Source organism: Lithobates pipiens, unplaced genomic scaffold (genome assembly GCF_037356315.1).
Source record: "Lithobates pipiens isolate NorthernLeopardFrog02 unplaced genomic scaffold, aLitPip1_a1.2 Scaffold_27, whole genome shotgun sequence".
In the NCBI taxonomy this organism is placed as follows: Eukaryota; Metazoa; Chordata; class Amphibia; order Anura; family Ranidae; genus Lithobates; species Lithobates pipiens.
In genome coordinates, this window is record NW_027507788.1 from 175,647,247 (window position 1) to 175,673,655 (window position 26,409).

At 41.5% G+C, this 26,409-nt stretch overlaps 1 protein-coding gene across 2 annotated transcripts in view; it reads right to left on the reverse strand.

The window, feature by feature from the left end:
* Window positions 1-802: 802 nt before the first annotated feature.
* CLDN19 (claudin 19) overlaps window positions 803-26,409 on the reverse strand; it is a 40,183-nt gene continuing 14,576 nt past the window's right edge. Inside the window, exons 2-5 of one of the 2 annotated variants that reach the window (XM_077457928.1) lie at window positions 20,730-20,894; window positions 15,775-15,859; window positions 13,849-14,050; window positions 803-6,460 (exon numbers count right to left, since the gene is read on the reverse strand). In XM_077457928.1, coding sequence (XP_077314054.1) covers window positions 13,891-14,050; window positions 15,775-15,859; window positions 20,730-20,894 — 410 coding nt within the window. In that variant the 3' untranslated portion in view covers window positions 803-6,460; window positions 13,849-13,890. The remainder of the gene's footprint in view (window positions 6,461-13,848; window positions 14,051-15,774; window positions 15,860-20,729; window positions 20,895-26,409) is intronic. The other variant, XM_077457927.1, reaches the window with a different exon arrangement.

The following is a 26,409-nucleotide window of genomic DNA, read 5'->3' on the forward strand; positions in this document are numbered from 1 at the left end:
AAAAGTTTTTTATATATTTTTTGGGGAAATTTTATTATAGCAAAAAGTAAAAAAATACTGCTTTTTTTCAAAATTGTTGGTCTTTTTTTGTTTATAGCGCAAAAAATAAAAACTGCAGAGGTGATCAAATACCATCAAAATAAAGCTCTATTTGTGGGAAAAGAAGGACGTAAATTTTGTTTGGGTGCAATTGTCAGTTAAAGTGAAGCAGTGGCGAAACGCAAAAAGTGCTCTGGTCAGGAAGGGGGTAAATTCTTCCAGGGCTAAAGTGGTTAAGTAGGAAAAAATACATCAATAAGTAAAGGATGTGGGTTGCTTACACAGCGTCGCTTGCCCAGGGCAGAAAATGTTCAATCATTTTGCATCGATCTGCAGCACTGAGATACTTTGTTAAACAGAATTGTATTTTGATTGATCAGATTATTAGGCTACATGGTAGAGATAGAGATATGATCGATAGCTTACGATCGGAAGTTATGATCTTAACTTAACTTTTGATTACAATTTACTTCCCTTGTGTGGCATATCGATTGAATAGGTTGTTTACTATAGATTGATTATTCTAATCACAGGAGGTCGATCGGAAAATAAATTGATCATTTATTAAAGCGTGCATGGCCATCGTTAGAGTGATTAAGATGAAAGGATACATTTAATGCTAGGTCCACTTTAAAATCAACTCCGGTATAAAACCCCAAAAATTCTCATTGTTCTAGAGGGAATGATTTTCTAAAAACCATCTCTGATTTATTTGAGTTATTAAATGATCATCTAGAAATAAAAATCACAGCATTCCAAATCCTAATGATTTATAGGTTTTATTAAATGGAAAACATTACAGACACAGCAAAACATTTTTAAATGCAACGTTCAGTGCATGTTCAATATATACAAATAAAAAAATAAAAAAACACAGTAAAGGGCATAGTGATGTTTCAGTTTTGTGTGGTTATGAGGAAATTGAATTAGTATAAAAAAAATGGTGTGTCATTGCCCTAGTGCCCACCGCCCAGCCCAGCAACTGGCATCCTCTGAAGACTACTTTGCAAGGATGGCCTCTACGTTTCTCCTGGTACAGGTCTTGTTTTATGACTCTGGATGGAAGAATGTTGCATTTATTATGGGATTGTTAGCGGCACAAACTACTTCCAGGAAATCTTATCATTGGAATAAAAAGCCAGACGATGACTAAACACTAGTGCCCCCCCCCCCCCCCATCAAAACTTAAATATCATATTAACATGAACATGGTCTTTTATCCTTCCATGAACCAGGGCAGTTCAAAATGGAGCATATGATGAAGAAAGGAATAAGAAGCAATTATCTTCAGTGTAAATTATATGGCAGAGTAATCAGTTGATCTGGAGATACACTATCAAAAGTATTGGGACACCGGGCCTTTACCCGCACATGAACTTTAATGGCATCCAATCTTAATCCGTAGGGTTCAATATTGAATTGGCCCACCCTTTACCGCTATAACAGCTTCAACTCTTCTGGGAAGGCTGTCCACAAGGTTTAGGAGTGTGTCTATGGGAATGTTTGACCATTCTTCCAGAAGTGGATTTGTGAGGTCAGGCACTGATGTTGAATGAGGAGGCCTGGCTCGCAGTCTCCACTCTAATTCATCCCAAAGGTATTCTATCGGGTTGAGGTCAGGACTCTGTGAAGACCAGTCAAGTGCATTCACCCCAAACTCGCTCATCTATGTCTTTATGGACCTTGCTTTGTTCACTGGTGCGCAGTAGGGAAGCCACCTCATCCCTTTAAACCCAAACACATATGAATTACACAGGTTCTGAGGCTAATTTAATGCATATAAGGCACCAAGTGAGTTTAATGACCACCTTAATCTGCCACAGAACCTGTGTAATTATTATGTGTTCGGTTTTAAAGGGATGAGGTGGCAACCCTAGTGCACAGTCATGCTGGAACAGGAAGGGGCCATCCCCAAGCTGTTCCCACAAAGTTGGGAGCATGAAATTGTCCAAAATTTCTTGGTATGCTGACGTCTTAAGAGTTCTCTTCACTGGAACTAAGGGGCCAAGCCCAAGCCCTGAAAAACCACCCTGCACCATAATCCACCCTCCACCAGCTGATTTGGACCAGTGCACAAAGCAAGGTACATAAAGATATGGGTGACGGAGTTCGGGTGGGGGAACTTGATTGGCCTGCACAGTGTCTTGACCTCAACCCGATAGAATACCTTTGGGATGAATGAGAGCAGAGACTGAGAGCCAGGCCTCCTCATCCAATATTAGTGCCTGGCCTCACAAATGCGCTTCTGGAAGAATGGTCAAACATTCCCATAGACACACTGCTAAACCTTGAGGACAGCCTTCCCAGAAGAGGTGAACCAGTTATAGCTGTAAAGGGTGGGCCAACTCATTATTGAATCCTATGGACTAAGACTGGGATGCCATTAAAGTTCATGTGTGTGTAAAGGCAGGCGTCCCAAAACTATTGGTAACATAGCGTATAGGCAGCTGAAGCTATATACAAATCATGACTTTTTCCTTCAAGTTGAGCTTGACCCACCTCTTTAATTTCCCTATTAGCCTATAAGGTTACTTTTCACTCTATAGAACCAATAGTGAGTTTCAGGAGACAGGAGGGGATGGACCAAGTTCAGCTGTTACAAAATCTGCACATAACTTCTGCTGTCTGTTTTTCTGGATAAACGAATGCCGCGTACACACAACCGGACTTTCCGGCAGACTAGGTCCGACGGAATCAGTCCGTCGGACAATCCGATCGTGTGTGGGCTAATCCAAACCTTTTTCATTTTAAAAATCCGATGGACCTAGAAATAGAACATGTTTCAAATCTGTCGTCGGAATCAATTCCTATCGGAAAAACTGTTCGTCTGTGTGCTGGTCCGACGGACCAAATACGACGCAAGGGAAGCTATTGGCTACTGGCTATTGAACTTCCTTTTTAAGTCCCTTCTTACGTCAACACATTCAGAACTAAGGGACTTAGTCCGTTCATGTGTGGCCAAGTCCGTTCGTTCGGATGTCCGTTGGAACTCCGCTGAAAAGTCCATCGGGAAGACCGTCGGACCTAGTCTGCCAGAAAGTCCGGTCGCATAATAGTTTTGACAACTGCAGATTTCACTGAAGATAACCACCATATATGTTTTTTAAAATAACCTGGGTTCTTAATAGCTTTGCTTTAAGGTTAGACTATTCATTTCTAAATGTTTGTTGGAGAAACTGATCCCCCAAAAAAGTTTGGTTATCCAACTAAATTAAGAATTAGGGACTGTGAATTGTACTTAGTATGTTAAAAATAAGGTTATATTATTCACAGACAAATGTCTATTTAATAAAATGACTAAAATGGCTAAATATATGGCATATACAATATAGTTTGAATGAAAAGTGGGACCCTAATACTGCAAATCCAGTAACTTGGATTTTAATTTATTGTTGCAATATTATTGAACATTCTAATTGGTTGTTAAATGTTCCGTACTTTGTACGCTGTCATTGCTCTTTTAACTGCTTTATTAAAGTGGTTGTAAACCGCAGCTAAAAAAAAAACAACAAATGAAAAAACACCTGTAAGGCAATTGTATAATGTTCTAGTATGCATTGCATGGAATACTTGACTAAGAACAAAACCCTCCCATGGTGCGCTGTCACCGATGAGAGAGCTGACATCTTCCCCAGTCTTTCTTCTGGGTTTGCGCACTCCAGCTGTGTGATTGGCTGGAGCCGCGATGACATCACTCTCGCGCGTGCGTGCAGGAACCCTTGGTTCCATCACAAAGCTCTGAAGTTCCGTAAAGGAAAAATATATATAAACAATAATTTTAAAACGACACTCCCCATATGCCGCTATTTACTTTCAGTTTGTTTACCCTTTCCTTTTCTTTAAAACTGAAGTACACAGAAAATACAAAACTGTAGTGCAAAACTGCAAGAATTGAATGCTCATTTTTGTTTAGAGTACCGTTTTACCTCATTTCTCGCTGCTGCAGACTTCTTCCTCTCTGTGCAACTAGTCCTCTGAAGCTGCTTCTCCACAATGTTTCATCAAGTACAGTGCAGGACCTGCAGTCCTCCATTGTAGGTGAGAACACCAAGGGCCACCAACAACCCAGAGCATTGGAGAGAAGAGGAGCGAGTGAGGGATAAGGTAAGTTAGACTGCTTTGTAATGGTAACCGAGACAAAAATTAGCATAGTTTTAAGGTTTCCTCATCCAGTTTTAATAGGCATTAGAATATACATATATATTTCCAAAATTGTCAAGCACATACCATGTGTTGATTCTTCTATGTTTATAGGCCAAGATCATAGGCTACAGTCATTCATCCTAAGCATACATGTGAATGGAGTATAAACTACCGCTAATAGATAAAGATAAATATAAAAGTCTATGACCACCTTATGCCTGAGAAAGTGTAAACAACAGAACAAATGTGTCCGGGGTGTAAATTATGGGTCAGGATGGTTAATTTTCATATTGGATGGGGTAGGGAATAATTAAAACCTCTGTGAGCTTTCTTGCCATCTGAGTCCATTAATGAGATATCCCCTCACTTCCTGTCCTGTATACACAACAAGAAGTAAAAGGAGATCCCTCCAAAGTAAGGAAAATCCCCTCTTAGCCCTTGTACACACAGTCGGATATTCCGATGGAAAATGTCCGATCAGACCGTGTTGTCGGATAATCCGACCGTGTGTGGGCTTCATCAGACTTTTTCTGTCGGAATGTTCGACCAACAAAGTTTGAGAGCTGGATATAAAAATTTTCCAACAACATGATCCGATCGGACAAAGTTTATAGAGAATTCCAATCGGACAAAGTGCCACGCATGCTCAGATCAAATTCCTAGACCAAAGCTATTGGCTACTAGCCTGAACGTAGTCCCGTCGTAACTAAATTATGTCATCACGTTACGAACGATCGGATTTTCCGACAACTTTGTCCGACCGTGTGTATGCAACACCAGTTTCGGACAAAATCCTTCAGACAAAATCCAACGGATTTTGTTGTCGGAATGTCCAACCGTGTGTACAAGGGCTTAGACAGTTGCCACTGGAAATAGTGTACCCATTGGAAGATTTTTCTGTTCTGATGAAGAATTCAAATTTTATTTTTTTATTTTGTTTTCAGTCCTATGGGAACACAGAGAAGAATAAAACCTGGTAGAGGTTCTAATCATCCAAAAAGAGTTTTGGCTTTAGATACATTTCAAATATTGATTTAGGAATGACTGACTCTAAGCATTTTAATTTTTGTGTTAATGATTGTTACAATTAACACCTATTAAGAATAAAGCACTGGGTGGATTATTGCGTTTAGTTGTAAAATGGTGGCAGCTATTACAGTGTAATTATTCATTGGATTAAAACATTTGTTAGACACAAAATTACCTTAGATTTATACAGCAAGAAAATAACAATGAAATTGAAATTGTCCTTAGGGACAATGGGAATGAATTTTAACAATTGGTGCGTAGGAAAGTGGAGATGTTGTTTGTAGCAACTAATCAGGGATCAACTGTATTCAAGCTTATAGTCCAACTCCAACCAAAGTGATATTTCAGTTTCGTATGGTTGTTTATAAGGTGATAGATGTCTGTTTACTCTATTCATATTCGTTCAGCTTCGGCTGGAACAGGGACATTGGTAGACCATGGCTATGCAATGTATGTCATCATAGTCGCTTGAAGCCTTCACTGGGAGTGCTTGTGACAGGGTGAGAATGCAGGAGAAAAATTCGGAGACAGTTGTCAGCCCATAACAAGAAGTTCCTGAACTTGGACCTTTATGGCAGTATCACCAGGTATTATTTAAACAAAAACTGCAGATGGGAATGACTTTTGAAGTTATGTCAACATGTTATAGATTATTTGAGATTTTACTGATTGGGTTTACATCTACTTTAATACTTTAATAAGAGATTCTAGTACAAATACGGTGTATCATCACCAGAATCCACAACTCCTATCTGTTATAGCTATCACAAAGCCAAAGGATAGTGTTGCATTTCTTTGTGGATTCGTTGAGGGCTTCATTATGGTCTCTTGACAAAACTATTTCTAGTAATTGTTGCCTTGAGGTCGAAAAGGAATCCAGCACTAGAAGCCTTCCCATACATGAAATGTCAGCTTGGGGCAGAGTTGGCTTTTTATGAGAACAAGCATCTGATTGGTTGCTATAGACAACACCTACATTTTCCTGTTTAGCAGGGTTTAATACACCAGTCCTTGTGAAGTTGACAGCTGGCCAGTTAGACATCATCTGGGTCCTTCAGTCCAAGAAAGAATCAGTTCCTTATTGTTATATCCTGTAGACTAATCAGGTCCATCACAACGTTCCTCAAAAATGTCTCTTTCTCGATACTCCAGAATTCTTCCCAGAGCCTTAGTCATCAGTAATGCATCACTTGATGACTTCTGATATTAACTTGTCTCTTCTTTCTTCTTTATAGGTATTTTTGTGGTTCTAGATAAAACAAGGATCACAAAACACAACTCTGGATTATGTCTCACAGTGTTTCTGTGTAGTCATATTTTATACTGTTACAGATATAGAATTCCTTGTCCAGAGCACTCAAAACCTCTGGATGAAAGTTTACATCAGTGGTTAAAGAGGAGGGATGAAGGTCCCAGAAAAAGCAGTGAAAAAATGGGAGCAGTGAATAAGAGCATGGATCTGTAGGTGTTAGAGAAGGGCACTCTAGTAGGAAAGTGTGCCACACAGTGCAATATGCTTTACATACTTTGACTCTATGACAAGGGTCCACCCTTATAGTGCATGTTCCCCTTTAAAGGGTATGTATATCCAAAACAACTTGTTTCATTTTGAATATAGTATAGGAGCATTAAATCCATCATATGGTTATTTTTTGATGTCTGTGTACCGTTGGGGATATTTTTTCTTTACTCCCAGTTCTAGAAACACAACAGAAATTTTGTGAAAATCCCCCAAAGTGAAGCAAATTTCCTCTAATGCCATGTACACACGGACAGACTTTTTGACAGCAAAGGTCCGACGGAACAAATCCATCAGACAATTCGACTGTGTGTGGGCTTCATCGGACCTTTACTGTCGAAAAATAAGACGGACTTTAGATTTACAACATGTTTCAAATCTTTCAGACGGACTCGAGTCTGGTCAGAAAATCCGTTCATCTTATGGACGAAAACCGACACTAGGGCAGCTATTGGCTACTAGCTATGAACTTCTTATTCTAGTCCGGTTGTACGTCATCACGTTCGAATCCATCGGACTTTGGTGTGATTGTGTGTGTGGCCAAGTCCGTTCGTTTGGAAAGTACGTCGGAACTCCGCTGAAAAGTCAGTCGGGAAGACCGTCGGACCTAGTCTGCCGGAAAGTCTGGTTGTGTGTACACGGCATTAGACAGTTGTCAATGGAACATTTGTCCCAATGGGAAGATTTTCACATATTTCTTGTTCCCCTCACTTTTTGTCTTGGTGACAATGGTCAGTATAAATAGAGGGGTGAATCTCCCCAACAGATACACAGAGGGCAATTAAAATATGACAGGAGGCATAACCATTCTCCACTCTATCCAAAACTTAAAACGTTTGTCTTTACATACACTTTATATGTTGCCCATAGTGAACACTGTCTCATTTCCCATTTATCTGGGTCATGGTATAGCTAGTAGTGGTTAGTCAAATCTAGCTGGGCTTGTTTTGTAATGTTGAAGATGTTTCATAGCTTCTTGAAGCAACATTTACATGGGAAGAGGGACAGAAAAACATTTGAATCTTTTTATACTGTGTCTTACATATAGGGAATGACTTGAGCATTGAGGTTTACAGAAAAACCTATCTATACAGACCAGTATCTGTTTTTGAGAGCCACCACCCACTAAAAACAAAAACTAGGTGTCTCCAGAACTCTACAAAACTGAGCTGAGGTGGTAGCAACAAACAAGTGCCTAAAAACAAAGAGCATGGACATCTCAGCGGTGCATTTGAAAGTTTGTGGATACCCAAACTGGGGCTTTGTTAAAACATCCACAAGGACAAGGAAGCTTATAGAGCCACACGGAGTGATATAGCCATGTCGTATGTAGCTAGAGTGATGGAAACACTCAGAAGGACTTTTAGCAAATATCACACCCATGTGTCCATCAGGTACATACGTTGCGACAGAAACTTATAAATCCTAAAGATCCAACACCCAATCTCTACCAAAGTAACTTGGTATATGAAATGCAGTGTAGTGGGGAATGAAAAGACAAAACAACCTCTTAACAAATGAATGGCCCAAAATTGCTGTGAAATTGCCAGGGTAGAGGTGCTAAAATGGCATATATGAAAGACAGATGGTTTCAAAAACCACCACCCCGTTCAGAGATGGTTGTTGCGCTTTGACATAGATGGCCTCTTTCACGCCTCTTGTCCTCTGTCCAAAATGTGCACCTTACTGTTTTTGAAAGAATGCCCCTTTTTCCTAAAGTGTAGGAAGACTGGTGAGTCTTGGCCAGTAGAATGTTTCCTTCTATGTCAAAGCGGAACAACCATCTCTGAACGGGGTGGTGGTTTTTGAAACCATCTATCTTTCATATATGCCATTTACCCTGGCAATTTCACAGCAATTTTCACTTTTAGCCACGTAAATTGAGGAATTAAAACCTAGTTAGGTTTCCTGACACCAAGGAAGGGATTATGTAACAAGAACAGGGTAGATCCAAGACTTTCACACCTTCCATCCTGTTCTTGGCCATTCAATATGTACACATTCCATGGTGATTGGATTGAGGAGTGCTACGTGTGTGAATATAAATCCTGACACTCATTAAAACTTAAAAAGGAACTCAACTCACCCCTATTTTTACCTCTTACCTGTATAGATGGGTTGTTTCCCAAAAGCATACTCATAAGCCTAGCAATTCAGCAATGTTCTGTCGGAATCTGCCTCTTCGCCACTGCACACCTGGTCCATGCTACCATCTTTTTCTGATAACATGCGCCATATGTCATCAGGTGGGTGATTATAAAAAAAATTGAATATACAGCTGCCCCCCTGATGATGTGAAGCATGCCCCATAGTATACCCACAGTCTCATGGGACCTGTGATGTGGGTATCCTAGGAGGCTGTGACGTGGGTATCCTAGGAATCCCCCAAAAAAGATGCTTCTGCCCCCCCACCTCCAAAAAAATTACAATTCTGTTAGAAATGGTGGGAGAAAAATGTAAAGTTGCTAGGGAGGGTAACGTTCTGGCTTAGCCACTAAACATCTTCAAAATTACAGGAAAAATCCAGCTAAATGTGACCAACTACTACTAGCTGAACACTATGCTATCTTCTAAAATGTGGGCAATGCAACAAAAAAAGGGTGCCAGATCAGCAGAAGTACAAATATATAACTTCCACAGTGCAGGGTGGGTGTGGAGAACAGGGTGAGCAGACAGCAGCCTGGATGGAATGGTAAAGCCACAAACCACGGAGCTGGGGCCCGCAGTCGAGGATGGAAGCTGGTGGCGTCTCTGGCACACACACACACGCACCTATGTCAGGACCGGGGAACAGACGGGGGAGGTCCCAACGCGTTTCTGAGGCCCCATCTCCTTCATCAGGCAAAAAAAAATTATCCAGGCTGCTGTCTGTTCTCCTTGTCCTCCACACCCACCCTGCACACTGGACACTTGAAGTTTTATATGTAAGTGATTTTGGTATAAATCCAGCTAACTTTTTACTCCTGCAGATCTGGCACCCTTCTTATCTTGTTGCATGTCCATGAGGTATCCCTAACCTATAGAGGAGCTGCTGGAGAGTGCTGTCTATATACACCAAGTGAATCCACACCACTACTGCGCAGGTCACCCCAGATAACACCGATTCATAGACTTATTCATTACTTCCAGCTAATTGCTATCTGCGCGTGAGTTGAGTGCTGAATCTCATTGGTTGAGCTCAGCCTGTGTGTTAAAATGCAGGGAAAATGGCAAAAATTTCAGTTTGAGCAATAAACAAATTCCCATGGCTCATTTCTCCCATGCTAGTACTGGTTTATATGTTTCCCTTTCCTCCCTTTTGCACTTAGTTGCACCAGCATATTAAACCAATTCTTTTACATTTATAACATTTTATTACCTTTTTATTATTTAAAAATTGCTTGTTTGACTTTAAAATGTCTCTCATGGAATATAATAACTATTATAATAGTTATTATATTCCATAAGAGAAATGTAAAAGTCAAACAAGCAATTATTAAATAATAAAAAAAAGTTAATAAAATGTTATAAATGTAAAAGCATTGGTTTAATATGCTGGTGTATTATTTGTGTTCTGCTTACCTATAGACATTTTCCCTTGTCCAATGTGAAAGAAATATGTAGGCAGCCAACCTCTCCTTCTGAAAATGATGGCTGCCTGGCTGTGAAGCTGATCCCATGGTACCGACTCGGGGGTGGTTCACACCACAAAAACACACTCCAGATCCGTCCCGGATGCGTTTCTGCATGCACGTTTTTAACACATTCTGGTGCGTTTTTGATATTCTTTCTTATTTTTTGCTCTTTTTTTCAATATACTAGGGCCCAGTGCATTTTTGATGCGTTCTAGTGCATCCCAGTGCATTTTTGATGCATTTTACTGCATTCCAGTACAGTCCAGTGCAGGAAAAATGCAGTATGTTCTAATTTGTTTCTGGAACTGGAAAGTCCTGGAGAACTGACCGCACTGGTGTGAACTATGTCATTGGAAACCATATAACCTACTTTCCATGCATTTTTTTATGCAGAAAAAAAAACACACTGGACTTCATCTGGTGTGAACTGGCCATCAGAGGGAGCATGCAAGTCAAGAGTTCTGACTTTTACTAGCTGCATGCTTGTTCTGGGTCAGTGATTGATAAAATAATGAAGGCAGGAACAACCAGGGAACTGTCATTTTTCGAAGGAGGTCATCAATGGTAGAATCCATAGTGCCCCCAGTATTGGAAGTGGAGGAGTTAACATTGTAGAGGAAGTCTTCTGGAAGGGCTGGCCCAGACCTCATACAACACCTGACCTAAGTACACATCTGATTGGACCTGGTCAACTCAAACACCACAAATGTAAGTGCAATTTAAATGTCCACTGACAATTTATTTGCAACTTTGTTTTTTTATGCACTTTTAATCTGTGGGGTAGTATTGTTATAACATGTTTGGGTGGAGGTTAAAGTAACACTCCACTTATAATATATTTTTTATATCTAGTGATTAATTTACTGATATTGAGCTCAGACTGCCTGCAGTGGTCGGTATGGTTCACTGTAATGTTAAAATATGTCAACTTCTGATAGTGGAAGATTCTCATACACAGTAGTAAATGTAACTAGCCACCCCCTCATACAATGTGCAAGGGTTGAACAGAAAGTTATAACCTAGCAATTGTAACCTCTGCCTCTTATTATTATATAGCTAATGGATAATTAAACCCAAGAACAAAATGTAATTAGATGTGGTGGCTTCCTTAGTTTTCATTTTTTGGCTAAGAACTTTTTTCAGCAAATGCCAGAAAAAAATGTTGATCCTGTCAGAAATGTGATGTCCTTGTGAGTTGGACAGCATGCAAAACAATCTTTCTTATATAAACTACTAATCTCATCATCCCTTAATGGAGTTAAACAAAGGCAGACCTGATTGAAGTCCGCCCAACCAGTTCTGGTGCACTGGAGGGCAGGTGCATTTGTTTACACTGTGTGTGTATATGTATTGGGGGGGTTCAGTGGTGTATGCATAGGGGTACATTCAATGTAAAGGCTATAGCTGGGTTTCTGTGCTCATTGCTCAAGGATGTTTTGAGATATCAGTGGACTCCAATCCTATCTTGTCAAAACAAACTTGTCTTGGAAGTAAAAGTAGGATGCCACTGCCGATGTCTCATCCTAAAAAGCCTAGCTTCCTGTTGTGGTTTTATTGTATAAAATTTTATGTATCTAGTTTGGGGTGTCATGGCCCTTTAAGCAAAGGCTCCATACTAAAGGCCCATACACACGATCAGACTTTTTTTTACAACAAACATTTGGAGCAACATCCGACCGTGTGTACGCTCCATCGGACGAACTTTTTCGGTTTTCATCTGACTTTTGTTGACTGTGCGAACGGACAAACTTTCTGGCAACAAAAGTCTGATGGAGCAAAGTCTGATCGTGTGTACAGAAAACCATAGGACTTTTGTACAAAGTACAAACAGGCATGCTCAGAACAAATGCAAAAGATCAGACAACAATACAGAAGTTCACCAAAGGTGGCGGTATAGAGCAGAGAAACCACGTGATTTGGTGAAAGTTGGCTGAAAAAGTCCTGCCGTGTGTATGCAATACAAGTTCTCAGCTGACGCCCTTTGTACAAAAATCCACGGGAAAGTTTATACAAAGTCTGATCATGTGTATGAGGCTTTAGAGAGATTTAGGGCTCAAGCACACCGCATCTCAAAGAAGCAGCTCCTACAGGCTTTTGATCTTTCTTTTTTCTTTTTCTTTTCTTTTCTTTTCTTTTCTTTTCTTTTCTTTTCTTTTCCTTTCTTTTCCTTTCTTTTCCTTTCTTTTCCTTTCTTTTCCTTTCTTTTCCTTTCTTTTCCTTTCTTTTCCTTTCTTTTCCTTTCTTTTCCTTTCTTTTCCTTTCTTTTCCTTTCTTTTCCTTTCTTTTCCTTTCTTTTCCTTTCCTTTCCTTTCCTTTCCTTTCCCCCTTCTTCTGCCTGGAATCTCCCTATGTTCTCATGTGTTTCTCTGCCTTTTAAGCTTGAAGAAGCTTGTGCTTTTTTGTTTTTATTGAGCTTTTTTGAGCATTTTTTTTCACAAACCCTCCCCTTAGCTTATTTTATCTTCTCTTTTTGTCTTCCCTTTATTTTTATTTTTTTTGTACAATTTTGAGCATATAGGAGTGGAGTTTCCAGGGGAAAAAAAGAGAGCTCAAAAAAGTGCAAAAGCCTGTAGGAGCTGCTTCTTTAAGATGCAGTGTGCATGAGCCCTAAGTGCCCAAAAAGCATGAAACAGCTCAAAGAAGCTCAAAATGCACATAAAAGGTTTTGAAAAAAAAAGAAGTTTTTTTGGGGGAAAAAAAACGCATATGCTCACAAAAGCTCAATAAAAACATGCAAAAGAGCACAAAGCTTCTTCAAGCTTTTAGGCAGCGCAATAAAAGCTCAAATGCCTGTAAAAACAGTTTCCTTTTTTTTTTTTCTTGAGCTGCAGTGTGCATGAGCCCTTAAGCTGGATTCACACTTATGCATTTTTTGTGCTTTTTGCAGATTTGCACTACAGAACGTGTTCCATGGGAAACCATGGACTGTAGTGCAAATCTGCAAAATGGACAAAAAAAATGCATAGGTGTGAATCCAGCCTTAGAACCCATCCTTGTCTGTGTCATCAATTTATTATGCTTTTAATTAAACACTGGGTAGATTTATTACATTTGGAGGGCCACTTTATACTAAATACTAATTTAGGCTTGGTTCACATTGCCGCATGGAGCGGCTCGCAACAGGGGTCCGGGGCATCCCTGTTCACCATTTCAGGCTGAATTCAGACCAGAAGACGCACAGAACTCCGATGCAATTCGCTCCGGAGATGCGCGAACCGCCTCCATAGAGAGCCGGTCAATGCCAACTGGAGGCGGAGAAAACCACATCCGATTCGCAATAGTAGGAACCCAGCCTTTTTGTTTGTGTTTCAACATATAACCATAAAACACTTTTTGCATCATGTTACACAATGTATTTCCACCCGCATTAGTAACAAAGAGTTTTTCTGCATTGATTGAAGTAATAAAAATTTGATTTGTTATTCTCTTGGTATTTATTTATAAAATAATAGAAAAGTAAAAAAGGATACACGATATTAGGGGAACAGACATAAATGAGGACACCTGGGGATGTAGCTGGTTAGGAGGGTTGGGATGGGCTGGGATTTAGACGTACTCTCTGGTAGTAGCTGAAGGCTGGGATTGTCGGTAGTATTGCTGTCCTCTGGTATCTAAGTTGGGACATGAACAGCACAGGAAGGATCCTCCAAGCATGGTGAGGCTGGAAGCTGCCCAGCCTACAAATAACGCTGATCCAAACTCATACCTAGAACACAGGAAAAGAAAATCAGTACTCAGACAGGAATATTTACTAAGACATCTTTTTTTGCCCCCCCCCCCCTTTTTTTTTTAAATTGTATAAACGTACAGTTAAAATACATGCAGAGAAACAGTGGTGATACAATGTAGCAATGAAAATATTGCACAATACCAAATACTCAAATGAAATATATACTCTTTGTGCGTGATATGTGTGTATATAATATATTATATATATATATATATATATATATATATATATATATAATAGCTTTTTTTCAGGGGGAACTTGGTGAAACTCAGTTCCACCACGTCTGGCTCAGACCCTTTGGTGCCTGCTCATCACAATCACTTGTAAACACAGAAGTCCGGTTTCTGTGTTTACAAGTGACGGCTCTGAACTCTGTATGTAATGCAATCCTGATATTTAATGCCCCTTTAAGACCCTTCTACTGTTTGTGAAATATGACCACACTCACTATTTAATGTGATTTGGAGGGTGTGTATAGGGGAGGGGTTTTGGGGGTTCGTGGTTGAGTTCCAGCACCTATTGTTTGAGAAAAAAAATCCTGTGTGTGTATATATGTGTGTGTGTATGTATGTGTGTGTATATATATATATATATATATATATATATATATATATATATATAATAATCTCACACACACAAAACAGATTTGTATTTCTTTCCATCCAGTCCTGAGCTTTGCACAGCTGTCTAAACAGGGCAGACGTGATTTTTCTCTACTGCACTTAAAGTGGAACTAAAGGCTGAAAGTTTCCTTTTCCATTTTGAATAGAGTAAGGGGAGGGGTAAAAAAAAAAAAAAAAAAAGGGGAAGATTTACCTTCACTTCCTGTGCCAAAACAGGAAGTGAGAAGAACTCCCTACAAATGAAGGGAATCAATTGCCTCCTTCCCCAACTCACCAGAACAAGTGTCCCCATTGGAAGATTTCCACTCTATTACTGTTCTGGGGACAGCCCAACACTTTTTTTCTTTTCATTTCAATTATCATTGATAATGGTAAAAGGGACAAATAGAGAGGGGCAAATCTCCCTAATGGGTGCACAGACAGTAATAAAAACCTGACAGGGGTGTTAACTCCTCTCCACTCTGTCCAAAATGAAAAATAAAATTTTATATATTGCCTTTAGTTAAACTTAAAGTAACACTTAGAGCTTGTTTATGCTTTGTGGGCTTGTACACATGTGCAGTGCCCTCTGAAGAGTGATCCACATTGGATTAATCTTCAGAGGGCATTTTGCAGGCAGTGCAGAGACGTTATGTATCCTGCCCACCCTGTAAATGGCGCACTACTGTGCCACAATCGTGTGTATTGACTTGCATTGATTGCACTCAGCAGCGGTAATGCCCACCGATTTTCAGCATGTATACAGCATTGAATGGCTGCATGCCACTGGGGGGGTAAAATGGCTTCTGGTTTGAATGCCTACTAGCCACATGTGTGAATGTAGCATTATAGTGGTAGACGCTGGAGCAACCAACACTTTCTTATATCTTTTGGTGAAGTTCCTTTTTATATTCATTCAAACAGAACTCTTCCAGGTAGACAAGTAAAGAGTGTGAGTTTATGGCAGGGAGATCTTATTGCTGGAGTATCCAAGACCTGTGAATAGGGCTGACTCTGCCAACTAGGCTCCTTCTCTATCTAAAATATTGCTTTTGGATGGACTGACCCTTTCGAAGCAATGAATACATTTTCACTTACCGGGCATTGATTGGTGTATTTGGGTTGAAAAAGTCATGAGAAACTTGCGTGGCATACCACGAAACTGCAATTAATGTGCAGAGACCTAAAGGAGAGAATAAAAGAAGGGTGCACACATGAAACCATAGCAAATCTAGATACCTATCGTAAATGATAAAACAACTGATGGTCTCCAGCCCAAGATATGGATACCGTAGGCCTCAATCAAAGATCAGATCCTCCCACCAAACTTCAAAGCGCTCTCAATAACTTCCCTTTGGGATCAATAAAGTATTCTGAATCCCAGACTGCTGAGCGTCAGGGATCTGGCACATTAGGCTGATGGTCCGGACAGGAGCACTGCTTGGTTCCTGTTCAGACCGCGGTCCACCATTTAATGCCGGCTGCCCTGCACCATCATGACCTTGATTATGGCAGTGACATGGTATTTGACAAATGGGTACTTCACACTAAAGCCTGTTGGCCAGAAGCCAGTTAACTACTAGTATTGTGGTTTTGGGAAGATGCCAAAATACAATAAGAAAATCCATCAAATAGAAGAATAGATGAACTTTATACAGATGGCTTACCTGGTAATAATTTTACACAGGACTCCATGGCCACTCCCAGGACACTGTGTACTGTATAGTGGCTGTATATATTTTTTACTGTCACATAAATCGGTCACAGTAGTATCCAGTGGCGGTCTGTCCATTAGGGGTGCACCGGCACCGTCACCCCATCCATGCGTCTAGCCCCCTAATCTACATTCAGTGCGCCAGATGCATGGATTCCATTTTTTTGGGGGGTATTTTTTTAGCACGATTAGAGCCAGAGGCTCTAAAAGGCTTAAAAAAAAAGGGTGGGCTTGGGTTGCAGAGCACTGCGCTCCAAGTCCACTTAGTTGTGTGATAATAGCGAATAAATAATAAATATCCTCCCTGTTTCCCGATTCTGGCCAAAATGACAAACGACCCTTTTGGACCACGTTGAGGAGGGAGATGACCTGGAGGCCCACCAGAGGAGACGCAGGGGACAAAGCCACTGCCCAGAGGGAAGCGCTGCCTGGGAGTAAGTGAGGGGCTCATCAACCAACCGATGGTTGTGTGTGGATCCGACCCACCCACAGGCGTGAGGGTAACCCGATCAGGGGGACAGCTGTGGGTACATTGTTTGCTATGCCCCCCCCCGCAAAATATACAACAGAAAAAGAACAGAAGGGTTGATTTAGTAAAGATAAATTAATGTCACTTTGCAAGGGAATTTATCCCAGGAGCTTGAAGTGGTTATAAACCCTTACATATACCCAGTGAAGCGAATGGCCTCAGGTGATATCCAGAGATGAAACAAATCCGCCCTCCATAAGTTCTACCCGTTTATCTGCAGCCCTCTCTTTTCTACATCCGTTCAAAGTCCAGAACTTATAAAGTTTGTCTAAGCTATCACAAAGCAGGGGACAGAGAGCTAAAGTTACACTCTGCAGAGTTCAGTGAGGACAGCTCTGAGAAATGGTCTACACAAAAGAACATAGCTGAGGCTGTCAATCACAGGCTGTGTGCTGGAGCTCCCTCACCTGTCATCTTTTTATCTCTTGGTGTCAGGGAAATTTGCCAAGTACACACTATAGAGGGATATTCTTTGTTCATATTTCATGTCAGAGGTTTACAACCACTTTAAAGAGGTCGTAAACCTCTGAAAAAAAACAAACGCTGCAAGACAAAGGCATAATGAGCTAGTATGCATCGCATACTATTACTGAGTGCCCAATTTAGTGCTAGCAGTGCATCATCATGTTGAATTATAGCATACAATGACGACACATCTGCCGTAACTAGATGTGTTTCCTTCTTCGTTGATAACTTTACTTGTCTGATTTTTTTGTATAAAGGCTGTAGTGTCTTTCAAATACGCTTTGGTGGTCTTGACACTAGTTTGTAAGAAAACATCCAGATATTCTCCAACCTTGCTATAACCGATTCAATGCCGTTTACTATAGGTCTAGCTGGCGGTCTCAAGGCATCTTTGTGTATTTTGGGGACTGTGTAAATGGTAGGTATCCTATTGAAACTGGGGTATAAATATTGGGTTAATTTTTATACCCCAGTTTTTTGGCCAATAAATGATATTGGCCAAAAAATGCAGGATTATTGCTTGCAACCAACTAATAAACAAACGGATACCACTTATGAATGGGGATTTATATCTCAACGTTACAAACAATATAAAGATATAGAGGCTATTATCTCTAAACATTGGCATATACTCCAAATGGACAGGGTAATAGGAAAGACCTTACCACAAAAACCACCATTCATATACAAAAAAAATGCCACCTTTGGTGACCAAGTGGTCAAAAAGGTCTTGGACCTCCCTAAAAGGCTAAAAATGTTTTGGGAACAAACAGGTTTCCATGCATGTAGAAGATGCAAAACATGCAGACAAGTGTCCACACACCTAAGAGGCCTGACCACATTTACATCTACAGCCAATGGAAAAGAATTTCAAATTTAAAGAGTGTATTACTTGTAGATCCACACATGTGGTATACGCATTAGAATGTCCATGTGGCCTAATGTACATAGGCCGCACTAAACGTATGCTTACCACACGTGTGGCGGAACATATTTACAATATAAGCATAGGATATAAAGAACACAGTGTCTCATTGCATTTCAGGAACAAACATCAGAAAGAGCCAAAGGGATTAAAATTCTGGGGAAAATTCTTTTTTTAGCGGACACTCTTAGTCCTAAGGGCCTTAATATCGAATTAGATGTAAATAGTCATATCAGTAATTATTAATTAGAGGGGGGTGAGCCAGAAAGTACAGATGGGACAATATTCAGATAGAGATTCTTTTAATATAGTCAGTATAATAGAAAGTATAGAGAAAGGTAGCCAGAAAGTAATATCAGTACCAATAACTCAGTGGGTATAATGACCAGTAGGAAAAGTTCGGGTCCAGTGCAATTTTGTAATTAACACACATTTATTATTATTATGAAGTAAGAAGCATTCCACCCAGTCATAAGATATATTGATAATAAAAAGAAAAAAACATAGCATGGAGTCATTAGAACTTGAGGTCCAATGCAAATAAGATAAATATAAACAAGATGAGTACCTAAAATATGTATGGGGTATTAACCAAAAAAAACAGGGAAAAAAAACGGTAAAGAAATCTGTTGGAATGATGTATAACAAACTATTAATGATTAGTTCAATAGGTGTAATTCATTTTTTATAACTGTTTGAGTGGTTTAGCGAAACTACCATATCCAATAGGAATACAGAAGATTAGCATGGAAAAGTATGCTCGACATGTTCAATGTTTAATATGAATAACAACCACACAAGTTTCTCCACAACGTCCGCGTGGTGCCAATGTATGGTGTACTGCGGGAGGGATGGTAATACACTCGAGCGGATCGCTGTCTGTTTTTCAACATCTGGGCACACCATCCGCAATACGGAAGTAAAAAAACCCGAAGGACATAGGTTGCGGACAGCGTCCCGTACGGGTGGGAGGAGAAGAGGGAGGAGAGACGGGCGGCGCCGTAAAGGATATGACGCTGCTCTGCCTCCATTGATCCCAGTATAAATTACTACAGCGTACACTGCGTGGCCACGCCCTCTGAGGACGTAATCACGAAACGCGTCAGACCACGCGAGTAGTGAGGTTGGACAGGAGCAGACGAACACCCGGGATTCTTCTGACAGGCAGGGACGAGAGAGGATATCAGCCTGACGGTGAGAACGTTCGATCTGAAGTACTGACAACCCATGTATATGCTTTTAATATATGGATTTTAAGTAAGCGCAATTTGTAAGGGGGGAGAGGGTTTTTACAATAAAGGGGATCCACACTGCGGTGCAAACGGTGAAGGTGTAGGATAAACCCTGCTAAACATCTACAACACGGGATGATTTCCTCTACCCTGCATGCACCCTTCATATAGATCGATTGGAAATATCTAGAGCTGATTCTTGTTGGACTTGATTTATTTATTTTACTTTTCCTCTGTTTTGGATACTGGTTGTTGATAATCACTGAATTGTCGCTCTTTTTTTTGTTTATAGAGCAAAAAATAAAAACTGCAGAGGTGATCAACTACCACCAAAAGAAAGCTCTATTTGTGGGGAAAAAAGGAAGTTGAATTTTGTTTGGGTGCAACGTTGCACGGCCGTGCAATTGTCAGTTAAAGTGACACAGTGCAGAATTGCAAAAATTGTTCTGGTCAGGAAGGGGGTAAAATCTTCTGGGGCTGAAGCGGTTAAAGAGCGCACATTGCTGGATAAATTCACGGATGCTGATACCCTGCAGAACAGACGTTTAGGGTATCCAAGCAGTTCAGGTTATCCAAGCCATTTATCATGGAGCTTTATATGCAACTTATAGGGTACCTTGAGCTCTCAACCCAGAGAAGCCATGCCATACCAGCCATGACTAAATTGCTGCCTACCTTGCACTTGTTTTGGAAAAGCATCATATCAGTTTCTTCGTGAATTACACGGATTATTTTTTTCAGAACTCTGTGCGGTACTTTACCGCATACTCTTATGCAGTAAAATATTGCGTAGTGAATTGTGCCCAATATGGCAACTTGGATGTTTTCTGTACACCGTTGAGTTATAGAACACCTCTAGAATTATCGATTTGGGCTTGTATGATTGGCTCACTGATTTTCCCAGAAGTCTGCAACTAAGAAATTTCAGTTTTGGGGAGTGAGATGCTTCACTGGGGTTAATTACTTCTAAAAGGATGGAGACCATTTACCTTTCCTCATTAGAACACTGAGGGTGCACCAATTGATTATAATGAACCAGACCCTTTTATTCACAAAATTCTTCAGAACAACAAAAGGTAGGGATCTGCTACAAAGTTTAGTAAAATCCCTGGAATGCACATCGATCACCCAGAGGGGAATGTTTTTCTTCTCCCCCAAAAAAATGGAGGTACTCTTTCATTACATTACCTGCCAAAATGAAAAGGGCTCCTCCAGATACAGCAATTCTGTCCTTGGCGATGGGATTATTGTCACCCACTTTGGTACATTTCATGCCCACAACACTGATGATTATTCCGATGAAGCCCAGAAGCATAGCAATCACCATCAGAGCCCGGATTGTCTGGATATGAACTGCAGAGGGGAGAGGGAAAATTAAAGTCAGTGATTGGTAAGACAGAAGACATGAGAGCTTTCCTATAAGAACCACAGAGAGTGTAGACAAATACAGGAAGGAAGCTACCACTGCACCATGTGAAAAGAGCACCTGCCCACAATGTTTTTTTAAATTAAAATAATTTTTTTTTTGCTACTATACTTTTTTCTATTTGTTTTCCCCTGTGACTAAATTTTAAATAAGAAGCAACCATTCCAACATAAAAGTTAAGGCTAAAGCAAGGAAAAGCAAATATTGTCTAAATACATTTGTCATTAACCAAGTCTTCCTTGAATCTTGGTTTGCTTTATGTATTTTTTCCAGATCTGTACAGTATTCCAATATTCCAATATGAGACTTTCCCTCTGTGCAGGAGCTTCCTGTAATAAAGACCGCTCACTGCTGCTCTCTCTCCTTGTGCAGGATGACTGGTCTTGTCTCCGCCCCTTCCTGTAGTTTCCTGTAGTGGATTGTGTCTGCTGGCCGCCTCCCACAGCTCTGCTCTCTGTACAGGCTATGCTCGATATAACAATGATGTCACTGTTATTTCTGTAATAGGGTGACTACACTCTGTCCCTATATCCCAAATGTTCTTGTGCATTGTCAAGCTGTCACATGAGCTTCCAATGCCATCCACAAGTGGCCATTTCAGTACATATTATTATTATTATTATTATTATTATTATAATAATACAGAATTTATATAGCGCCAACAGTTTGCACAGTGTTTTAAAATATGAAGGGAGACAATACAGCAACAATACAATTCAATACAAGCGGGTTAGGAGCAATGGCGGCTTGTGGTTTTGAGGTGCCCTCTCCCGTTCACTGTCTGCTGATCGGTCCACTTACCCCATCTAGGCGGCAGGGATCAGGCAGTGGTGGACACCAAGGAACGATGGGGATCGGGCAGTGGCGGACATCAAGGAGCGATGGGGATCGGGCAGTGGCGGACATCAAGGAGTGGCAGGGATCGGGCATCGGCGGACATCCATCTGCATCGGGTAGCGGATCCCGTGTTCTCTTCTCCTCCCCACTTCCACCGTGCGTTTCACCCCTCCTCCTAGGCATCCAATAGGATCGCCTGTCCTTTCAGCCAATCGGGTGATTGGTATCAGACCCACTTCCTGATTGGCCGGGAGAGGGATCAGAGTTGCAACAGCGAATATTCATTCACTGTCGTAACACCTGGGAGGGTTCGTAGCGCAATGCTCTGTGCCACAAGCCCACCCCATTTTGAAGCCTGTTAGAGCCTATGGCTCTAATCAGGTGCTTCAAAAAAACATCCCGCCACTGTAATTCAGGTGCCCAGCATCCTGAAAGAGGCCAGACGCATGAATAGAGGATGGGAGAGGCTCTGGAGAAGTCCTGAAGAGCAACATTACACAGGCATGGTCCAATAATGTCACCATCAGGAAACTTTCCTTGAGAAATGTCATGCAACCATCACTAGAGCACATGTAAAAGAAAGACGCCGCTCTCTAAGCCCTGCTGGCGCCTTCTTCCACAGAATGGGTTGTTCTGACTCCCACACACTATGTCCACAGAAGACTGCACTCCAGTGAAGAAAGGATTTATTCAGCAAGTGGTGTACACATAACATACCACGTCAGGGGCCAGTGACGAAGGTCTTGACTGCACAAGACCTGCGTTTTTATATGCAGTCACATGACCGTAAAGCTTTGGCTCTAATGCTAGCCACATGCTAGTTTTCTTCAAAATTTTTAATTTTAAGAATGTTCATTCATTATTTTCCGATCATCGTTTGGGTCAAATTAATGTTTTCTTCTGACCACAGTGACAAAGTTCGAAGGAGCAGGATGGAAGACTTTTCTCCAATGAACAAATTTCTGAAAGTGTATGCCGTATTCATTTATTTTTAACACCGAATGTTGAAAGCAAATGAAATTTTTAAGTACTTTTGAATTTTTGTATGAATGTTCAGTCAAAAACCTGCTAGTGTGTGGCCAACTTAACTCGTTCTGGTATAGCTGGTGGTCAGGAACTCTCTCCTGGCCAAAAACGGCTTATAAGGAATAAGCAATAAGGGTAAATTTAGCCTAGGTTCACATTGCTACAGGTTAGAAATGGTGCAAGTGTAGCTGAACTTGCACGAGTTCAACCCGGCAATTCAGTCTGACTTCTTGGACGATTTGACACAGATGTCTATACAAATCGCCCCCCGAAGTCACCAAAAGTAGTACAGGAAATACTTTTTGGACGGTGCCATACAATAGCTGCCGATTTGGCATGCAATTTGACATGTCAAATAAGACCAATGTGAACCTTGGCTTACACCTGCAAGGAATCCAGCAGGGGTCCCCGCGATTAGATGTGGGAGGCAACCCCACTAAAAGCAATGGGAGGCTGCCGGTCCCCACAGCTAATCATGGACACTTGCATTTAATCTCTCATGCAGCAATCACAGTGATCGGCCCTGGACACAGCTGGTTGTGGGAGCCACCGCTGGGGTTCTCGCATGTAATCATATTGTGACATCATCTACCCGATTCTCCACCTCAACCAGTCACAGGAAGCCTTGTATTCAGTAATAAAATACAAAGCTTCCTGCAAATAGCTGAACAGCATTTATCTTGACTTGATTTTGTTCCAGGAATGGGACCAGAAGTCCCGGGCCACTGCCAGAACATACCGATGTACACTATTTTACCAATAGTATTGGGACACCTGCCTTTTATATACACACGCAATAAATGGTGTGTCACTTCTGCCATTGTTTTGGAGTGCAGGTGGAACGCAGCTTGGTGTACTGGCACCGTTTTTATGTGCTCTTTTATTGGAATGATTTTTTACGAATAAATGGCTACAAGTTACTCTATGAGTTTTTTCCTTTACTTAATAAATACCGTCTGGCTAGTGGCTGCATTGCTGGTGAGAGGCGTCTACATTGGTGGATACATCTTGACATATCTTTCTGCTTATCTGACAGCTGTCATGGGTGTCCGATCAATCTGGTGAGTTGGATGTTTGCCTAAAACTGGTGGAAGACGGCACTTTCTATTCCGGTCACTGAATTCATTCATCACTGTGCACTTGATTGAAGAATCGTCGGTGGTGGCTTATGGACTTTATTATTGAAAATTTATATTTATATTTGAACACTATTTGATTACACCATTTTTTTTTTTTTATATTCATTTGGGCGAGGTATGAAATAAATTAATTCTCATTTTACTAAATGCTGTTCAGCCGTTCGCAGGAAGCTTTGTATTTTATTACTGAATAAAAAGCTTCCTGTGATTGGTTGAGGTGGAGAATCAGCTGATATCACAATATGCTTATAGCATGGATTACTGAAGGAAATAGTCAATTTGGACCACCTTGGTCCAAACAAACTAAAGTTAAATGAAACCTGGAATCGGGCTTTAATTATCTCATTTGCTATTTCGAAAAGCCATTTGAAAGAAAAAGCATTGTTGGGGGGGGGGTTAAAACAATTCTGGTTTTAAGCATTTTTGACATAAAAATTCTGAATGGTCTTCATATCTGGGGGCATGGAAAGAGTACATCCATTTCCTAAATAAACTCTGTTAGAGGCAGTTTCTCTTTCTAATTTCATAAAGCAAGGACGTAAGCTTTTTTTTCACTGTATATCTGACATTTAGTTTGCGTTCCTGTCCACTTGAGAGTATGGGGTACTCCTGCCCTCTTTTTGTGTAGATAGGGCATGTTCTATTCATCAAAAAAATTGTATCATGTGTAGCGCCGGCTCCTGAAGAGCATGCGCTATGTGCAGGCATGTACTGGCCATAGGGACTATAGGGAGTTTCCCGGTGGGCCGATGGCTCAGTGGGCCGGTTTCAGTGACAGCCAGTGGCATCGCTGGGGGGGGGACTTTTGGGGCTATAGCCCCGATTCTGGGGCCCATAGCCCAGATTCAGTCCAGGAGTCCCCAACCACAGGGTCCCGGCCCACTACCTGCCCTCTTTCTGGTGACCCTGATGTAAGGGGGGGCTCTCTGTGGACCCGGATGTAAGGGGGGGCTCTGTGGGGACCCGGATGTAAGGGGGGGGCTCTGTGGGGACCTGGATGTAAGGGGTTGGCTCTCTAGGGACCCTGATGTAAGGCGGATGATCTCTGAGGACTCTGATGTAAGAGGGGCTCTCTGGGGACCCTGATGTAAGGGGAAGGCTATATGGGGACCCTGATGTAAGGGGAAGGCTATATGGGGACCCTGATGTAAGGGGAGGCTCTCTGGGGACCCTGATGTAAGGGGAAGGCTATATGGGGACCCTGATGTAAGGGGAGGCTCTCTGGGGAACCTGATGTAAGGGGAAGGCTATATGGGGACCCTGATGTAAGGGGGAGGCTCTCTGGGGACCCTGATGTAAGGGGGGCTCTCTGGGGGCTTTTTTGCGCAATTGCATACAGTTTATATACTGTTTTTTGCGTGTTTGCAAAATTAAAGTGGGCCAGTCTGGATGAAGTCCAGTGCCAAATTTTTGTCCCAGTCCAGCCCTGGCTATGTGTTTTGTCATTTAACTTTACCCTTGAACCGCAGTTTGGCTTTGGGTTTATTTACTCAAAATTTTGACCTCAGCACCAGTCTGACTGGACTGCATGGTGTTCTGCCTGACCATAGGTGGTGCTGTCATCCCTGGCAGGGTGTAGAACGCAGTCTAGTTGGTCGCATTGAGTTTTATTCTCTCTCAGAACCAGCCCAGTGGGAGTGTCACTCTTGCTGTGTATTCTGGGAGAGGGTACTTAAGGTGTGGATGTCACGTGTTTAGGGGTTCCGGTCCAGAAGTGCTTTCTGACTGTTGGACCTGGTCCTCCTGACCAGCCCCTGGGGCTCTCATGGCCTTGGGTGCGGATCCACCCGACTACAAGTCTCGGGGCTAGCTAGCCCGAGGCAATGAAACTGAAAGAAGGATTCAGAGGTGGTCTGGTGCCGTCTCGGTTAGTGGAGAGGCCCAGCAACTGTGAAGGTATCCAGGAGAGGACTCTTCGGGAGAAGGCCATGCAAAGGTTGGTTTCTCAACAAGAGCCTGGATAAGTTGAAAGACCCCAAGTGAATATGATCTCGTGTGGTATCGCCGGACCGGCTGCAAGACACTGGTACCATACGAGAGTTCTCCGAGTTGTCTACAAACTTTCAGTTTTACTCAAGTGTTCTACAACAAGTCTGTGGCAGAGACTTTTACTCACGTGTTCTACAACAAGTCTGTGGCAGATTTGTGCGCCCTGTTGGCTGCTAGGCCTGGTGAGAGAAGGACTATCCAATAAGGGTGAGGATCCAGCTGTGAATGGCTATTCTCTGGATTTTATAATGTGAGAGACTTTTCCTGAATTGACTTGGCACTAAGAGTAACAGACTTTCTTATCTAAACCCTCTAACCCTACGTTGAGAGACAGTGTTCGTTAACTATTTTTGCACTTAAAAATCCTTTTAAGTGGATCTGGCGTCAGTCTCTGCAGTTCTTGGGCCATCTACCTCGGGAAACGCCTAGACACATACGAGGTCAAGAAGGT